This window comes from Pleurodeles waltl, unplaced genomic scaffold (assembly GCF_031143425.1).
Source record: "Pleurodeles waltl isolate 20211129_DDA unplaced genomic scaffold, aPleWal1.hap1.20221129 scaffold_112, whole genome shotgun sequence".
Classification (NCBI taxonomy): domain Eukaryota; kingdom Metazoa; phylum Chordata; class Amphibia; order Caudata; family Salamandridae; genus Pleurodeles; species Pleurodeles waltl.
Window position 1 is genome coordinate 532,014 of NW_027149819.1, and position 18,854 is coordinate 550,867.

The following is an 18,854-nucleotide window of genomic DNA, read 5'->3' on the forward strand; positions in this document are numbered from 1 at the left end:
GTCTAAAGCTCCTACTATACCACTGGTGCCATATGCACAATATCATAAGAAAACACAATACACAGACATACTAAAAATAAAGGTACTTTATTTTTATGACAATATGCCAAAAGTATCTCAGTTAGTACCCACAGTATGAGGATAGCAAATATACACAAGGTATATGTACACAATACCAAAATTATGCAGTAATAGCAATAGAAAGCAATGCAAGCAATATACAGTCACAATAGATTGCAATGAGAGCACATAGGTATAGGGGCAACGCAAACCATATACTCCAAAAGTGGAATGCGAACCACGAATGGACCCCAAACCTATGTGAGCTTGTAGAGGGTCGCTAGGACTGTAAGAAAACAGTGAGGGTTAGAAAAATAGCCCACCCCAAGACCCTGAAAAGTAGGTGTAAAGTGCACCTAAGTTCCCCAGAGAGCACAGCAGTCGTGATAGGGGAATTCTGCAAGGAAGACCAACACCAGCCATTCAACAATGATGGATTTCCAGACAAGATTACCTGTGGAACAAGGGGACCAAGTCCAAGAGTCACACTCAAGTCGTGAGTGGGCAGATGCCCAAGAAATGCCAGCTGTGGGTGCAAAGAAGCTGCCACCGGATGGTAGAAGCTGTAGATTCTGCAAGAACTAAGAGGACTAGGAACTTCCCCTTTGGAGGATGGATGTCCCACGTCGTGAAGAAGCTTACAGAGGTGTTCCCATGCAGAAAGACCGCAAACAAGCCTTGCTAGTTGCAAGGGTCGCAATTAAGGTTTTTGGATGCTGCTGTGGCCCAGGAGAGACCAGGATGTCGCCAATTGTGTGAGGAGACAGAGGGGGTGCCCAGCAAGACAAGGAGCCCTCACAGAAGCAGGCAGCCCCCGCAGAAGTGCCAGAACAGGCACTACAAGAAAGAGTGAACCAGAGCTCACCCGAAGTCTCAAAAGAAGGTCCCACAACGCCGGGGGACAACTCAGGAGGTCATGCACTGCAGGTTAGAGTGTCGGGGACTCAGGCTTGGCTGTGCATAAAGGAAATCCTGGAAGAGTGCACAGGAGCTGAGGCAGCTGCAAATCACGCGGTACCCAGCAATGCAGTCTAGTGTGGGGAGGCAAGGACTTACCTCCACCAAACTTGGACTGAAAAGTCACTGGACTGTGGGAGTCACTTGGACAGAGTTGCTGAGTTCCAGGGATCACGCTCATCGTGCTGAGAGGGGACCCAGAGGACTGGTGATGCAGTCTTTTGGTGCCTGCGGTTGCAGGGGGAAGATTCCGTCGACCCACAGGAGATTTCTTTGGAGCTTCTAGTGCAGAGATGAGGCAGACTACCTCCACAGCATGCACCACCAGGAAAGCAGACGAGAAGGCGGCTGGATCAGCGATACAAGGTTGCAGTAGTCGTCTTTGCTACTTTGCTGCAGTTTTGCAGGCGTCCAGAGGAGTCAGCGGTCGATTCCTTGGCAGAAGGTGAAGAGAGAGATGCAGAGGAACTCTGATGAGCTCTTGCATTAATTATCTAATGAATTCCCCAAAGCAGAGACCCTAAATAGCCAGAAAAGGAGGTTTGGCTACTTAGGAAGAAGGATAGGCTAGCAACACAGGTAAGAGCCTATCCGAAGGAATCTCTGACGTCACCTGCTGGCCCTGGCCACTCAGAGCAGTCCAGTGCGCCAGCAGCACCTCTGTTTCCAAGATGGCAGAGGTCTGGAGCACACTGGAGGAGCTCTGGGCACCTCCCAGGGGAGGTGCAGGTCAGGGGAGTGGTCACTCCCCTTTCCTTTGTCCAGTTTCGCGCCAGAGCAGGGCTGGGGGATCCCTGAACCGGTGTAGACTGGCTTATGCACAGATGGGCACCATCTGTGCCCATCAAAGCATTTCCAGAGGCTGGGGGAGGCTACTCCTTCCCAGCCCTGACACCTTTTTCCAAAGGGAGAGGGTGCAACACCCTCTCTCTGAGGAAGTCCTTTGTTCTGCCTTCCTGGGCCAAGCCTGGCTGGACCCCAGGAGGGCAGAAACCTGTCTGAGGGGTTGGCAGCAGCAGCAGCTGCAGTGAAACCCCGGGAAAGGTAGTTTGGAAGTACCCGGGTCAGTGCTAGAGACTCGGGGGATCATGGTATTGTCTCCCCAATGCCAGAATGGCATTGGGGTGGCATTGGGGTGACAATTCCATGATCTTAGACATGTTACATGGCCATGTTCGGAATTACCATTGGGACGCTGAACATAGGTAGTGACCTATGTACAGTGCACGCGTGTAATGGTGTGCCAGCACTCACAAAGTCCAGGGAATTTGCCCTGAACAATGTGGGGCACCTTGGCTAGTGCCTGGGTGCCCACACACTAAGTAACGTAGCACCCAACCTTTACCAGGTAAAGGTTAGACATATAGGTGACTTATAAGTTACTTAAGTGCAGTGGTAAATGGCTGTGAAATAACGTGGACGTTATTTCACTCAGGCTGCAGTGGCAGGCCTGTGTAAGAATTGTCAGACCTCCCTATGGGTGGCAAAAGAAATGCTGCAGCCCATAGGGATCTCTTGGAACCCCAATAGCCTCGTTACCTCAGTACCATATACTAGGGAATTATAAGGGTGTTCCAGTGTGCCAATGTGAATTGGTGAAATTGGTCACTAGCCTGTTAGTGACAATTTGGAAAGTAATGAGAGAACATAACCACTGAGGTTCTGGTTAGCAGAGCCTCAGTGAGAAAGTTAGTCATCACACAGGGAAGACATACAGGGCACACTTATGAACACTGGGGCCCTGGCTGGCAGGGTCCCAGTGACACATACACTAAAACAACATATATAGAGTGAAATATGAGGGTAACATTCCAGGCAAGATGGTACTTTCCTACACACACCACCTCAGTGCAGCATCGGAGGGTGAAGGGGCTAGGCAGAAGCCTCCCACTACTACCACCACCACCATTGTGCAGCCGTCACCGCCGGCGGATGCCATGTGATCCAGCCTCTATGGGCTGCTGTGCAGCCTGTCCCCTCCAGAACCAGTGGGCAAGTCACCCACCTGGCAGACTCTGGCCTTTCACTCCCTAGGACTAAGCACAGAGCTTGTTGCTCCCTCGAGAACCAGTGTGGGAGATACCCACTTAGAGACTGTGGTCTTGGACTCCCCAGGACCAAGCACAGGGCATGTTGCCCCCTCCAGAACCAGTGTGAAAGGCACCCACTCCAGAGACTGTGGCCTTGCACTCCTCAGGACCAAGCACAGGGCTTGTTACCCCCTCCCGAACCAGTGTGGGAGACACCCACTCGAGAGACTGTGGCCTTGCACTCCCCAGGACCAAGCACAGGGCTTGTTGCCCCCTTCAGAACCAGTGGTCTTGTTTCCTCATCCTGCTAAGGTGCCCGCTCCTCCCCCTGAGGTGCCTGCCTATTTGCCAACTGATGCCCCTGCAGTGTTCTCTCCATATTGGTGCAGGTAACGAGTGGGGCCTTGGACTTTGCCATGTGGCCCCTGTGAACTGAGGAATGGGCAGTGTCCCTTTTTTGTACAATTGTACATATCTGTTGCATTGGCAAAACGTATTATTGATTTAGTGTTGATCCTATTACATTCACTTTAGTCAATTCCTGTTGTCCTTGCATTATTCAGCCAATTTACGGGGATTAATTGTTTTTTTGTGCAGCTGGTTGTGTGTATGGCGTGTGTGTGTGGGGTGTGTGTGTGTGTGTGTTTGTGTGTGTGTCACTCTTGTTTCCCCCCCCCTTGTGTGCTAGGTGGCTGTACTCACAGTCGTCATCTTCGCCGGCGTTGGTGTTCGTGGTGGAGCATGACGTAGAAGATCATCGGAAAGACTTGCAGTTCGGGTTCCATGGCGGTGTGGTTCTTCCCTGTGTCTCCTATGGTGAGTCCTTTGACTTCTGTGCAGTGTTTCCGCCAATATTTTGATGCTGTTGATACCGCCCCAGAAAAGGTGGCAGTTTGGCATGTCATAATATGGTGGGCGGACTTTGTCTTCTGCCTGGCTGTAGGCGGCTACTGCCATGGTGACTGTTGTTTCTGCCCTGGCAGTCAATGTGGTACATTGGCAGTCTTTCGGAGATCTAACCGCCATGGTCATAATGTGGCAGTGCTTACCACCAGCCTGATGGTGGTATTACCGCCACTTTATCACCAACCACCAGGGTCGTAATGAGGGCGAATACGCCAAATCTCTTGTTTCAGATAAGTATAAAGCTGACGTGAAAACTCAACAGTTGATCTGATCTTCTCCAAACAGGGGAATTAATGTACGTTTGAAAGTCACCCATTCAAAGGCACAACAGCCTAAGCTTAGGCTTTAGACCATATAAACCCCCTAAGAATTATTGAAACTTGAGAAGGCCATAGGAAACTTTTACCATTTACGCATGAAATCTTTTGGCAGCTTTGTCTAGTAGGAATGAGCTGACGGTTAAAGCCCGGAGCTCCTCAGCCGTATGTGGTTAAGGCCAAATTAAAATACTCATATGCCATGATGTTTCTTTGATCACTTATGGTTTTACACACAATAGAACTTAGAGTAGATCTTGGGTCATTTCAGAGTTTATAACAAAATTTAGGTAAGAACTCAGGCTGCTTTTGCTCTACTTTCTAAGTTTGAACTCTAGATGAATTTGGGCAGGAGCGCCCTGGCGAAGAAGTATGAATAGGCAATGCTATGTCTCTTCAATAGCATAATCAATTATTTTGTCTGCTCTTCCTCTCAAAGCCTGTACATCAGTAAGTAAGGGAGCATGTTTAGCAGGAGCGGCTGGAAGGGCTGACCTGCGGTGAAGGTGCTATTTCTTCCCCTCTGGAGTCAAACATCACCCCCAAGTCCTTGTCACTAGCACAGTTCTTTTTACTAAGGTTGACTCCTAACCCAAATTTTGCTGCATACTGGGCAGTTGTATTGGTTAAGCGCTGAAGGCTCACCTTAGTCAAAATCAAGCTTAGTCTCAAAATTACATTGTCAGACTACAACATGTGTGAAGAATTAAAGCCAGCCTCCAATGGCATGTGAGAGTTAACATTATTTAAGGCTGTTGTCATCTCGACAAAACACAAATTAAATTAAAAAAGAGCCAATACACAGTCTTGTTTTAGGCCATTTCTTGGTGGAAAGTTTTTTTAAACCGTCATACCTTTTCCTAGCCTTAACCTAGTCCATGTGCCTGTGTACGGTGATTGAATACCCTTTAAGAGGAATCCCCGACCTTTGTAACCTAGACCACAGGAAGTTTTACTGTACTGTGTAGGTGTCTGGCCTGGTGTGTAGTGGGTACCTATGGTACTTACACCTTATACCAGGTCCAGTTATCCCTTATCACTGTAGTGTAGGCAGGGTCTAGAAGCCTGGCTCTCAAGAGGTAGCTGTAGCTGAGCAGTGAAAGGCTTATCTAGGAGACATGCAAAGCTCATGCAATACCACTGTAGTCACACAGTACTCACACACATGAAAGAAAACAGTCAGTGTTACAAAAATAAAGGTACTTTATTTTGGTGAAACAAATACCAAAAATACCTTAGAGACTATACTCCCTTAGGAGGTAAGTAATACTCAAATTATATACAACAGCATGCAAAAATAGCCAAAAAAACAGAAAACAGTGCAATTAGTGAAAATCACCATAGTTCAAATGGGCCTTGGGGGAGCACAAACCATATACTAAGAAAGTGGAATGCGAAAGTTGGTCCCCCTCCTAGGCAAGTGTAGTGTGTAGAGGGAAGCTGGGAATACTAGAAAAGCCCAAAGGCAAGAACCACAACCAACTCCAGTGAACAGGAAAACAGGAGTAAATCACCATCACTTTCCCAGATCCCACATCCCACATAGAAACGAGAAGAAGAATTATGCAAAACCCAGAAGAGACTGCAAGACACCAACAGTGGATTCCTGGACAAAAAAAGACCTTTGGAAAAAGTGAACCAAGTCCAAGAAGCACAGAAGAGTCCAGGAAGAGGAGGAGCCCCTGCTAACCTGGATGAAGGTGCAAAAGGAGAACCACAGGTGGAGAAGAAAAGTCAGTTGTCAGTACTGCACCCAAGAAGATGAAGTAGGGTTCCTGGAGGGTGCAAATGATGTCCCACACCGGATGGAGGATTGCAGTTGGGACTGCTTCGTCTGAGTCCGCCAACAAGGCTTGCCATGTGCAAAGCTGGCAGTTAGTGGAAAATGGGGTCAGGAAGGACTAGGTGGGCTCTACCCAGGAGGGGGATTTGGAGGGGGCCCTCAGCGACACAAAAAGCCCACAGAACACATGGCAGCACAGACAGGAGTCCCACAGGACGGGGACAAGAAAGTTGCAGAACAGGCCTACGCAGCATTATGTTAAAGGCTCTCATGCCGCCGGAGAGCCACTCAGGAAACTGCACATTGCAGGATAGAGTGCTGGGGGTCAGGGCTTCAAGATGCATGAAGATCTTGGAGAAAGGATGAAAACAAGCCTTGGCAGTGACAAAAGACGCAGTGCACAGTGGTACTGTCTTGCTTGGGAAGGCAAGGTACTACCTCCACCAAAGTGGAATAGCTGGAATAGAGGACCATCTGGTCCACCACCAGTGATGTAGGATCCACGCAGCTCAGCAGGAGAGGGGATCCACACAGCCAGTCGTCGTTGTAGATGAGCCTGCAGAACCATGGGAGTGACTCCTTCACTCCAAGGGAGATTCCTTCTTCCTTTTGATACAGCTGAAGATGGGCTGTCCTCAAAGGATGCATGACTGGGGAAATGTTGCAGTTGCTAGATGGAGCCGGAGATACAATGTTGCAGAATGCGTCTTGAAGATGATTCCTGCTAGAGTCTTGTAATCTGAATCTGAGGAACCACCCAAGAGAGAGACCCTAAGTAGTCCTGAACGGTGGATTAGTCACCTAACCCGGTAAGCACCTATCAGGGGAGGGCTCTGATGTCACCTGCTGGCACTGGCCACTCAGATGCTCCCAGAGTTCCCTGCCAACCTTGAATCCATAATGGCAAGACCCAGGGACCCTCTGGAGGACCTCTGAACACCACCCCTTTGGAGTGTGAGGGGGTTTGGGTGATTTGAGGGCAGTTCATGACCCTGCGGCTTGCTGCCTCAATCTCTCGCTTGCTTGCGGCGTGAAATGTCAGCAAATCCATCCATCTCAGCACGTCCAGCTTAGCCCAAGAAGGGAACTGTGGATTGTTGAACAACTTCATTAACTTGAAGTTGGCTAGATGGAGGCCTGAACTTTTAGAGTTTAGTGACAAGTGAAGCCTGGAGAATAGGAACCATTTGATTCCTATACACACTTTAGTCCTGCTGCTTGCTTTATCTATGGAGTGGGAGTTGGCTCCAGAACCTGTGTGATGTGTTTCAGTAGCACAGGATGCACATTAACCTTTGCATACCGCTGGGTTGGGGACAACCACACTTCATGGAGTACAAAGGGTTCTCCATGTTGGATTTCAATAAGAATGATGCATGGCTGGAGAGTTATCAGAAAAGAAACACAATCACGAGCTGATAAAGAGTGATGGGCTACCCCTGGGAACATTTAACCCATTGATTAGACAGCGTCCAGGAGATATTCCCACACACTGTCTTTTCATAGGACAACACAACACAGTATTTATGCCATGCACTAGTCAATAAACTATTCAATCTGTACTTTGAGCTGCTCTGCAAATACTGCTTTAGGAACTGTGATGCTTTATATTATGCAATAACAATGCAATGCCATAATACATCTAGGTCTGCATTCCAGGAGGATAAACAGACCATGGCCACTTATCAACTGAGTAAAGACTGGACTCAAGAGGTGGACGGAGGCCTTGGAGCGTCAAGCTGCTGAAGACCACAACTGGTGCTACCACATAATAATGAGTACTCAAAACATCTTGCAACAAACATGCTTTTGAGGAGACAGAAGAAATATCAAACATTACAACACAACGAAAACAAGGTTTCTAATTTAAATGTCTTTTATTTTATTTATGCATTGTCATGAAGTACACTCCACCCAATAACATCAGTGCACTGTGTACGGATCAGTGGTGATGCAGTTTTATAAACATAACTAAAGACAACAGTTAATGCAAGATTGGAGGCACGAGGGCAGCACATAGGAAACAGGATGGAGAGATACATGACATTGCTTGTGACTCTTGATACACACAATCTGTGAACCAGCAGGAAGCTCAGGAGGCAAGAGCAGCTAAGCACAGTGAACTGTCCAACTGGACTGGATTATGTGAGCTGAAAGGATCACCAATATATATATATTTTATTTTTGTATGTTTATTATTTCATGAATACCTGTTTGTACAGGGTGCATCTGAGCCTGGTGGGAATGTAGACCCTAAACCATGATGGGAAGGAGAGGAAGCTACAGCCACACTGAAAGATTTGAATAGATGCTCTGGCAGCTTTTAATCTTGCACAGGACACAGACGTTTTATTGTTTCCCTATGCATCTCATATTATATTAGTATTTGCATGTTGTCACAGATGCACCTGCTTTAGTGTTGCTTTGTCGCACGGGCACTGGTGATGGCATCCTCACAGACCCCACACACTACTTTGATATACACAGGGCATTGGACCATGGAGTGTTACATCATTACTAAAGTGTTTTTGATTTGAACTCTTCAGCATAAATGAGGCAGGACAGCTGTGGGTTCTCAATGTGAAACTGCCTTGTTCTGTTAGTGAAAGGGTTCCACGAGAAGCGAGGTTTGACTCCGCGAGATCACAGCCAATGGTAGGATGCTCCAGGTGCTTGGGTTACATCTGTTGTAAGGTAGAGGCCCGGGTGGGATCCTGGCTAAAAGCAGCCCTCGTGCCTGAGTTTACATGCCTATTGTCCCTGCATACCTGTAGGTGGTCTGCAGTAATATTTTGAATTTGTTTTTTCACTTGGTTGTGCGCCCTCTCCCACCCTGAGTGTGGATTTTTCTTATCTGGGACATGGGGACAGACTCTCCTGGGTTTGGTTCATTAAATCCTAGGACCACGGAAATGTGATGAACTATTTTCGCACAAGGACCAAAGCCCCCCTCCCACGAGACCCAACAGACCAGGCACGAGCACCAGCAGGAATGAATATTTCCACCCTTTAGCTGCAGACACATCTAGTGCAAAAATTAACCCCAGAACAACTCCTATTGCCATGCCTACGTTGCAGAGGTTTCTAAGAGCTTCACGCCAAGAAGTAGGAGCGAGACGAATATATCTCCCCCTCTTCCTCTTAACTTCTTCTATTTTTGTAATCAATGTGGACACCTGTGTGTCGTTCTCCTCTCCAGTCGCCCTGTTGTTGAAGGCGCAGAAACGACCTCCACATTTTGTAATTAAGTTTCTGAGTCTTGGCTCAGCTTCTGAAACAAATGCACCTATCGTTTTATCTTCCAGATCGTCTTCCCGGGTGAATACTATGACCATGTGATTCAGCGCGTGGCGTCCAAACAGATCCTGGACCCTCTGAACTGCATCCCTCTCTTCTTCGGTGAACCTTCCAGTCTGGAGGACAAGGACTATCGCATGGGGACCAGGACCACAGAGCTCCAGACATTGACTCACATCGCTCCTCACTTCTTCTGGTCTGTTACTGCTCAAGAACCCAGGGGTGTCCACCACCACCAGGCGCCTCCCATTCCGCACACAGACCCCCACCTCACCCTGCAAAGTCACTGACACTGCTGAGGGTCTGGACATAAAGTGCTTCTCTCTGAGGATGGAGTTTCCGGTGGCGCTTTTCCCTGCTCCAGGACTTCCAATCAGTAAAATGGTCAGCTCATTATTTTCAGCACGTGAACCATAGTCCGGTGTATCTACAAGGAGAAATGGTAACATGTAAGCCACAAAAGATGTACCAGGTTTAAAGCAGCATGTATGGTGTGGTGGTGGTGGTGGAAGGGGACACGGTGTATTTTTATTGTAGAATATCAAAAACAGAATCCCACCTTGAGAAAAAACCTGGAGTAAGCATCATGTGACCTAAATTGCACATTTTCAACTAAAAATGAAAATATTGGCAACTGTTTTGCTGAAACATACAGTAAATAGACAGTGTGTATCTACTTCCGCCCGTGACCATCGTACATCGGTGGGCACATTAACATTGTATAAGTTGTATGCACTTTCCTCAGCCTCCTGTCCATTTGAGTTCACTTCAATGCACACACGTGTGGAACAACATTCAAAGTGAAGTGAATACCCACACCATCAACATCATAAATAACCCTGTGGGCATTCTGTACACGTGGAGTGTCTTTCCACACAGGTCTACAATTCAACTGAACTTGGCATCAGTTCTGGTCTCGTCACCGGGGTTATACCTGGCAGGCAGTTTAGCAAAATAATGTTTCAACAAAGACTAGGCTTCAGAGTTCATTCACATCAAATCCACCTCCTGCCATTTAATGCAAGATAATCGATTAATGACAAGCCAAACCTGACTCAACTACATGAATTTGGACAGATTCTCCATGGACCCAGAGCTTAACCTCAAGTAAGACATCAACATGAAGGTGTGAGTTATAGTTACATTAGGGCACAAGTTATAGTTACTTGAAAGAACTCTAGCTATAAGTGCTGAATTTCTACAGCTTAGTAACAGTAAATTCAAAACGTAACTATAACGTCCCTGTAACCTTTGTTTTTTCAGTGAACACATATATTTATATATACATTTGTATATATTCATTCAAGGAAGTGTTCAGCAGGATGCGGTTAACGAAAGGATACAAATAATATTTGTGTAATGAAATTGCTAGAAACAGTGCATAGAAGCTGGGATTGAAGCACTGCAATTTTATAACAACTACTGATTGGCCCAAAACCACTGTGGTTCTAACACTGGTATATTGATTATATATTGACTGCTTGATTGCAGGTAATCAGAATTTCTGAAACAGATGACATTTCTGCGACAATGAATGACTGCTATCAGACAATAGGAACAGGGTTCAGATTTGTTGATTCCACCAACTTATAATTACAAGTGACAAATCATTCATCCAGATATTACTGTTCAGATTAAAGGGGCACAGACTGCCCAAATGTAAATTGTTTTTCTATGCCTCACAGGAAGGAATTCATCTATTCCCCACAAACCAGCCAAAAGGCAGATTCCTATTATGATTAGATGTGATCTTATCAATAATTCAACTGAGAACTGGAAGATCCTACAAGGGTAATGTGATATTAGGAGAGAACAGAGGATCAAACAAAAGGGACAACAGATACACAGGACATATAAAGTTTCAACGGTATTGTAGGAAACTACCATCTTGCCTGGCATGTTACCCCCATATTTCACTGAATATATGTTGTTTTAGTTGTATGTGTTACTGGGACCATGCCAGCCAGGGCCCCAGTGCTCATAAGTGTGCCCTGTATGTGTTACCTGTGTTATGACTAACTGTCTCACTGAGGCTCTGCTATCCAGAACCTCAGTGGTTATGCTCTCTCATTTTCTTTCCAAATTGTCACTAACAGGCTAGTGACCAATTTCACCAATTTACATTGGCATACTGGAACACCCTTATAATTCCCTAGTATATGGTACTGAGGTACCAAGAGTATTGGGGTTCCAGGAGATCCTTATTGGGTGCAGCATTTCTTTTGCCACCCGTAGGGAGCTCTGACAATTCTTACACAGGCCTGCCCTTGCAGCCTGAGTGAAATAACATCCACGTTATTTCACAGCCATTTACCACTGCACTTAAGTAACTTAAAAGTCACCTATATGTCTAACCTTTACCTGGTAAAGGTTGGGTGCTAAGTTACTTAGTGTGTGGGCACCCTGGCACTAGCCAAGGTGCCCCCACATTGTTCAGGGAAAATTCCCCGGACTTTGTGAGTGCGGGGACACCATTACACGTGTGCACTATACATATGTCAGGACATATGTATAGCGTCACAATGGTAACTCCGAACATGGCCATGTAACGTGTCAAAGATCATTGAATTGTCACCCCAATGCAATTCTGGCATTGGGGAGACAATTCCATGATCCCCCGAGTCTCTAGCTCAGACCCGGGTACTGCCAAACTACCTTTCCCGCGGTTTCACTGCAGCTGCTGCTGCTGCCTACCCCTCAGACATGTTTCTGCCCTCCTGGGGTCCAGCCAGGCTTGGCCCAGGAAGGCAGAACAAAGGACTTCCTCAGAGAGAGGGTGTTACACCCTCTCCCTTTGGAAAAAGGTGTTAGGGCTGGGGAGGAGTAGCCTCCCCCAGCCTCTGGAAATGCTTTCATGGGCACAGATGGTGCCCATTTCTGCATAAGCCAGTCTACACCGGTTCAGGGACCCCTTAGCCCTGCTCTGGACAAAGGAAAGGGGAGTGACCACTCCCCTGACCTGCACCTCCCCTGGGTGGTGTCCAGAGCTCCTCCAGTGTGCTCCAGACCTCTGCCATCTTGGAAACAGGTGCTGCTGGCACACTGGACTGCTCTGAGTGGCCAGTGCCAGCAGGTGACGTCAGAGACTCCTTCTGATAGGCTCCTTCAGGTGTTGCTAGCCTATCCTCTCTCCTAAGTAGCCAAACCCTCTTCTCTGGCTATTTAGGGTCTCTGCTTTGGGGAATTCTTTAGATAACGAATGCAAGAGCTCATCCGAGTTCCTCTGCATCTCTCTCTTCACCTTCTGCCAAGGAATCGACCCCTGACGGCTCTGGAAGCCTGCAAAACTGCAACAAAGTAGCAAAGATGACTACTGTGACCTTGTAACGATGATCCGGCCGCCTTCTCGACTGTTTTCCTGGTGGTGCATGCTGTGGGGGTAGTCTGCCTCCTCTCTGCACTAGAAGCTCCGAAGAAATCTCTTGTGGGTCGACGTAATCTTCCCCCTGCAACCGCAGGCACCAAAAGACTGCATCACCGGTCCTCTGGGTCTCCTCTCAGCATGACGAGCAAGGTCCCTTGAACTCAGCAACTCTGTCCAAGTGACTCCCACAGTCCAGTGACTCTTCAGTCCAAGTTTGGTGGAGGTAAGTCCTTGCCTCCCCACGCTAGACTGCATTGTTGGGTACCGCATGATATGCAGCTGCTCCGGATCCTGTGCACTCTTCCAGGATTTCCTTTGTGCACAACCAAGCCAGGGTCCCCGACATTCTAACCTGCAGTGCACGACCTCCTGAGTTGTCCTCCGATGTCGTGGGACCTTCCTTTGTGACTTCGGGCGAGCTCTGGTTCACTCCACTTCGTAGTGCTTGTTCCGGCACTTCTGTGGGTGCTGCTTGCTTCTGAGTGGGTGTAGGAGGCTGGACTGGCTTGTAGTGAGTACCAAGGGGTACTTGCACCTTGCACCAGGCCCAGTTATCCCTTATTAGTGTATAGGGTGTCTAGCAGCTTAGGCTGATAGATAATGGTAGCTTAGCAGAGCAGCTTAGGCTGAACTAGGAGACGTGTGAAGCTACTACAGTACCACTTAGTGTCATATGCACAATATCATAAGAAAACACAATACACAGTTATACTAAAAATAAAGGTACTTTATTTTTATGACAATATGCCAAAGTATCTTAGAGTGTACCCTCAGTGAGAGGATAGGAAATATTCACAAGATATATATACACAATAGCAAAAATATGCAGTATAGTCTTAGAAAACAGTGCAAACAATGTATAGTTACAATAGGATGCAATGGGGAAACATAGGAATAGGGGCAACACAAACCATATACTCCAGAAGTGGAATGCGAACCACGAATGGACCCCAAAACTATGTGACCTTGTAGAGGGTCGCTGGGACTATTAGAAAATAGTGAGAGTTAGAAAAATAACCCTCCCCAAGACCCTGAAAAGTGAGTGCAAAGTGCACTAAAGTTCCCCTAAGGACAAAATAGTTGTGTTAGAGGGAAAATGCAAGGAAAACACAAATCAGCAATGCAACAACAATGGATTCCTGACTGAGGGTACCTGTGGAACAAGGGGACCAAGTCCAAAAGTCACAAGCAACTCGGAGATGGGCATATGCCCAAGAAATGCCAGCGGTTGGTGCAAAGAAGCTCTTACTAGGCTGAAGAACTGTGAATACTGCAGGAACGACAAGGGCTAGAGACTTCCCCTTTGGAGGATGGATCCCCCACGCCTTGGAGAGTCGTGCAGAAGTGTTTTCCCGCCGGATGGACGCCAACAAGCCTTGCTACACGCAAATCGTGCATTTGGCGTTTTTGGACGCTGCTGGGGCCCAGGAGGGACCAGGAGGTCGCAAATTGGACCTGCAGAGAGAAGGGACGTCGAGCAAGACAAAGAGCCCTCACTGAAGCAGTTGGCACCCGGAGAAGTGCCAGAAACAGGCACTACAAGGATGCATGAAACGGTGCTCGCCGAAGTTGCACAAAGGAGTCCCACGTCGCCGGAGACCAACTTAGAAAGTCGTGCAATGCAGGTTAGAGTGCCGTGGACCCAGGCTTGGCTGTGCACGAAGGATTTCCGCCGGAAGTGCACAGGGGCCGGAGTAGCTTGCAAAGTCGCGGTTCCCAGCAATGCAGCCCAGCGAGGTGAGGCAAGGACTTACCTCCACCAAACTTGGGCTGAAGAGTCACTGGACTGTGGGGGTCACTTGGACGGTGTCGCTGGATTCGAGGGACCTCGCTCGTCGTGCTGAGAGGAGACCCAAGAGACCGGTAATGCAGCTTTTTGGAGCTTGCGGTTGCAGGGGGAAGATTCCGTCGACCCACGGGAGATTTCTTCGGAGCTTCTGGTGCAGAGAGGAGGCAGACTACCCCCACAGCATGCACAAGCAGGAAAACAGTCGAGAAGGCGACAGGATCAGCGTTACAGAGTTGCAGTAGTCGTCTTTGCTACTATGTTGCAGGTTTGCAGGCTTCCAGCGCGGTCAGCGGTCGATTCCTCATCAGAAGGTGAAGAGAGAGATGCAGAGGAACTCGGCTGAGCTCATGCATTCCTTATCTAAAGTTTCCCCAGAGACAGAGACCCTAAATAGCCAGAAAAGAGGGTTTGGCTACCTAGGAGAGAGGAAAGGCTACTAACACCTGAAGGAGCCTATCAGCAGGAGTCTCTGACGTCACCTGGTGGCACTGGCCACTCAGAGCAGTCCAGTGTGCCAGCAGCACCTCTGTTTCCAAGATGGCAGAGGTCTGGAGCACACTGGAGGAGCTCTGGACACCTCCCAGGGGAGGTGCAGGTCAGGGGAGTGGTCACTCCCCTTTCCTTTGTCCAGTTTCGCGCCAGAGCAGGGGCTAAGGGGTCCCTGAACCGGTGTAGAGTGGCTTATGCAGAATTGGGCACATCTGTGCCCAACAAAGCATTTCCAGAGGCTGGGGGAGGCTACTCCTCCCCTGCCTTCACACCATTTTCCAAAGGGAGAGGGTGTCACACCCTCTCTCAGAGGAAGTTCTTTGTTCTGCCATCCTGGGCCAGGCCTGGCTGGACCCCAGGAGGGCAGCTGCCTGTCTGAGGGGTTGGCAGCAGCAGCAGCTGCAGAGAAACCCCAGGAAGGGCAGTCTGGCAGTACCAGGGTCTGTGCTACAGACCACTGGGATCATGGAATTGTACCAACAATGCCAGGATGGCATAGAGGGGGCAATTCCATGATCATAGACATGTTACATGGCCATATTCGGAGTTACCATGGTGAAGCTACATATAGGTAGTGACCTATATGTAGTGCACGCGTGTAATGGTGTCCCCGCACTCACAAAGTTCAGTGAATTGGCTCTGAACAATGTGGGGGCACCTTGGCTAGTGCCAGGGTGCCCTCACACTAAGTAACTTTGCACCTAACCTTTACCAGGTAAAGGTTAGACATATAGGTGACTTATAAGTTACTTAAGTGCAGTGTAAAATGGCTGTGAAATAACGTGGACGTTATTTCACCCAGGCTGCAGTGGCAGGCCTGTGTAAGAACTGTCAGAGCTCCCTATGGGTGGCAAAAGAAATGCTGCAGCCCAAAGGGATCTCCTGGAACCCCAATACCCTGGGTACCTCAGTACCATATACTAGGGAATTATAAGGGTGTTCCAGTAAGCCAATGTAAATTGGTAAAATTGGTCACTAGCCTGTTAGTGACAATTTAGAAAGAAATGAGAGAGCATAACCACTGAGGTTCTGATTAGCAGAGCCTCAGTGAGACAGTTAGTCACTACACAGGTAACACATTCAGGCACACTTATGAGCACTGGGGCCCTGGGATACCAGGGTCCCAGTGACACATACAACTAAAACAACATATATACAGTGAAAAATGGGGGTAACATGCCAGGCAAGATGGTACTTTCCTACACAACCCCCCCCCAAACGAAGGACAATAAGACTAGCCATTACCTGAGGAGTCTTCATTGTCTAAGTGGAAATATCTGGAGAGTCCATCTGCATTGGAGTGGCTACTCCCAGGTCTATGTTCCACTGTATAGTCCATTCCCTGTAGGGATATGGACCACCTCAACAATTTAGGATTTTCACCTTTCATTTGTTTTAGCCAAAGTAGAGGTTTGTGGTCTGTCTGAACAATGAAGTGAGTGCCAAACAGGTATGGCCTCAACTTCTTCAGAGCCCAGACCACAGCAAAGGCCTCCCTCTCAATGGCAGACCAACGCTTTTCTCTAGGGGTCAACCTTCTACTAATAAAAGCAACAGGTTGATCCTGGCCCTCAGAATTAAGTTGTGATAGGACTGCCCCTACTCCTAATTCAGATGCATCAGTTTGGACATAGAATTTTTTAGAGTAACAAGGGCTTTTCAGGACAGGTACAGAGCACATGGCCTGCTTCAGCTCCTCAAAAGCTTTTTGACAGCTTGCTGTCCACAATACCTTTTTAGGCATTTTCTTGGAAGTGAGGTCATTAAGAGGAGCTGCAATGGAGCCATAGTTCTTAATGAACCTCCTGTAATACCCAGTGAGGCCTAGGAAGGCTCTCACCTGAGTCTGTGTGGTAGGGGGAACCCAATCAATAATAGTTTGGATTTTCCCCTGAAGTGGTGCAATCTGTTCCCCACCAACAAGGTGTCCCAGATAAACCACCTTACCCTGCCCTATCTGGCACTTTGAAGCCTTGATAGTGAGGCCTGCCTTTTGCAGGGCCTCCAAAACTTTCCATAGGTGGACCAGGTGATCATCCCAGCTGGAGCTAAAGACAGCTATATCGTCCAAATATGCTGCACTGAAAGCTTCCAGCCCTTGCAGGACTGTGTTCACCAACCTCTGAAAAGTGGCAGGTGCATTTTTCAAACCAAAAGGCATTACAGTAAACTGGTAATGTCCTCCAATGGTAGAAAATGCAGTCTTAGGTTTAGCATCTTCTGACAATTTGATCTGCCAATACCCTGCAGTCAAATCAAAAGTGCTTAGATACTTGGCAGATGCCAGTGTATCTATGAGCTCATCTGCCCTGGGTATAGGGTGAGCATCAGTTTTGGTTACCAAGTTGAGACCTCTATAGTCTACACAAAACCGCATTTCTTTCTTTCCATCTTTAGAATTGGGTTTCGGTACCAGTACCACAGGAGAAGCCCATGGACTGTCAGAGTGCTCAACCACTCCTAGTTCCAACATTTTCTGAACTTCTTGCTTTATGCAGTCCCTGACATGGTCAGGCTGCCTATAGATCTTACTTTTGACAGGTAAACTGTCTCCAGTATCTATAGTGTGCTCACACCAAGAAGTGGTGCCTGGCACAATGGAGAAGAGTTCTGAAAATTGTCCTAGGAGATTTATGCAATTATCTTTCTGCTCAGCAGTAAGACAATCAGCCAAAACTACACCTTCCACAAGAGCATCTTGTTCTGTGGAAGAGAAGAGATCAGGTAGGGGATCACTGTCTTCTTCCTGTCCCTCATCTGTTGCCATGAGCAGGGTGAGATCAGCCCTGTCATAGTAGGGTTTCAGGCGGTTGACATGGAGCACCCTAAGGGGACTCCTGGCAGTGCCTAAGTCAACCAAGTAGGTGACTTCACCCTTCTTTTCAACAATTGTGTGGGGTCCACTCCATTTATCTTGGAGTGCTCTTGGGGCCACAGGCTCCAAGACCCACACTTTCTGCCCTGGTTGGTACTGAACCAAAACAGCCTTCTGATCATGCCATTGCTTCTGGAGCTCTTGGCTGGCCTGAAGGTTTTTACTGGCCTTTTTCATGTACTCAGCCATCCTTGATCTGAGGCCAAGTACATAATCCACAATATCCTGTTTAGGAGCTTTTAAAGGTTGTTCCCAACCCTCCTTTACAAGTGTGAGTGGACCCCTAACAGGGTGTCCAAAAAGAAGTTCAAAGGGGCTGAAGCCCACTCCTTTCTGGGGTACCTCCCTGTAGGCAAAAAGGAGGCATGGTAGAAGGATATCCCATCTCCTGCGGAGTTTTTCAGGGAGTCCCATAATCATGCCTTTGAGAGTTTTATTAAATCTCTCCACCAGTCCATTTGTTTGTGGATGATAGGGTGTTGTGAACTTGTAAGTTACACCACACTCCTTCCACATGGCCTTTAAGTATGCAGACATGAAATTGCTTCCCCTGTCTGATACTACTTCCTTTGGGAAGCCCACCCTGGAAAATATTCCCAGGAGGGCCTTTGCCACTGCAGGAGCTGTAGTGGTCCTTAAAGGAATAGTTTCAGGATATCTTGTGGCATGGTCCACTACCACCAAGATAAACCTATTGCCTGAAGCAGTAGGAGGGTCAAGGGGGCCAACTATGTCAACCCCTACCCTTTCAAAGGGAACCCCAACCACAGGCAGTGGGATAAGGGGTGCCTTTGGAGTGCCACCTGTCTTGCCACTGGCTTGACAGGTTTCACAGGACTTACAAAATTCTTTTGTGTCCTCAGACATCCTAGGCCAATGAAACAATGGTACCAATCTGTCCCAAGTTTTCATTTGACCCAGGTGCCCAGCTAAGGGAATGTCATGTGCCAGTGTTAGGAGGAACTTTCTGTACTCCTGAGGAATCAC

The 18,854-nt window shown here is 47.9% G+C and overlaps 1 protein-coding gene across 1 annotated transcript in view; it reads right to left on the bottom strand.

Moving 5' to 3' along the window:
- Nucleotides 1-7,932: 7,932 nt before the first annotated feature.
- The window catches only part of LOC138273920 (GTPase IMAP family member 5-like), an 89,834-nt gene continuing 78,912 nt past the window's right edge, over nucleotides 7,933-18,854 (bottom strand). The window contains exon 3 of the mRNA XM_069218906.1: nucleotides 7,933-9,777. Within this exon, the coding sequence (XP_069075007.1) occupies nucleotides 8,945-9,777 (833 nt within the window). The 3' untranslated portion in view covers nucleotides 7,933-8,944. The remainder of the gene's footprint in view (nucleotides 9,778-18,854) is intronic.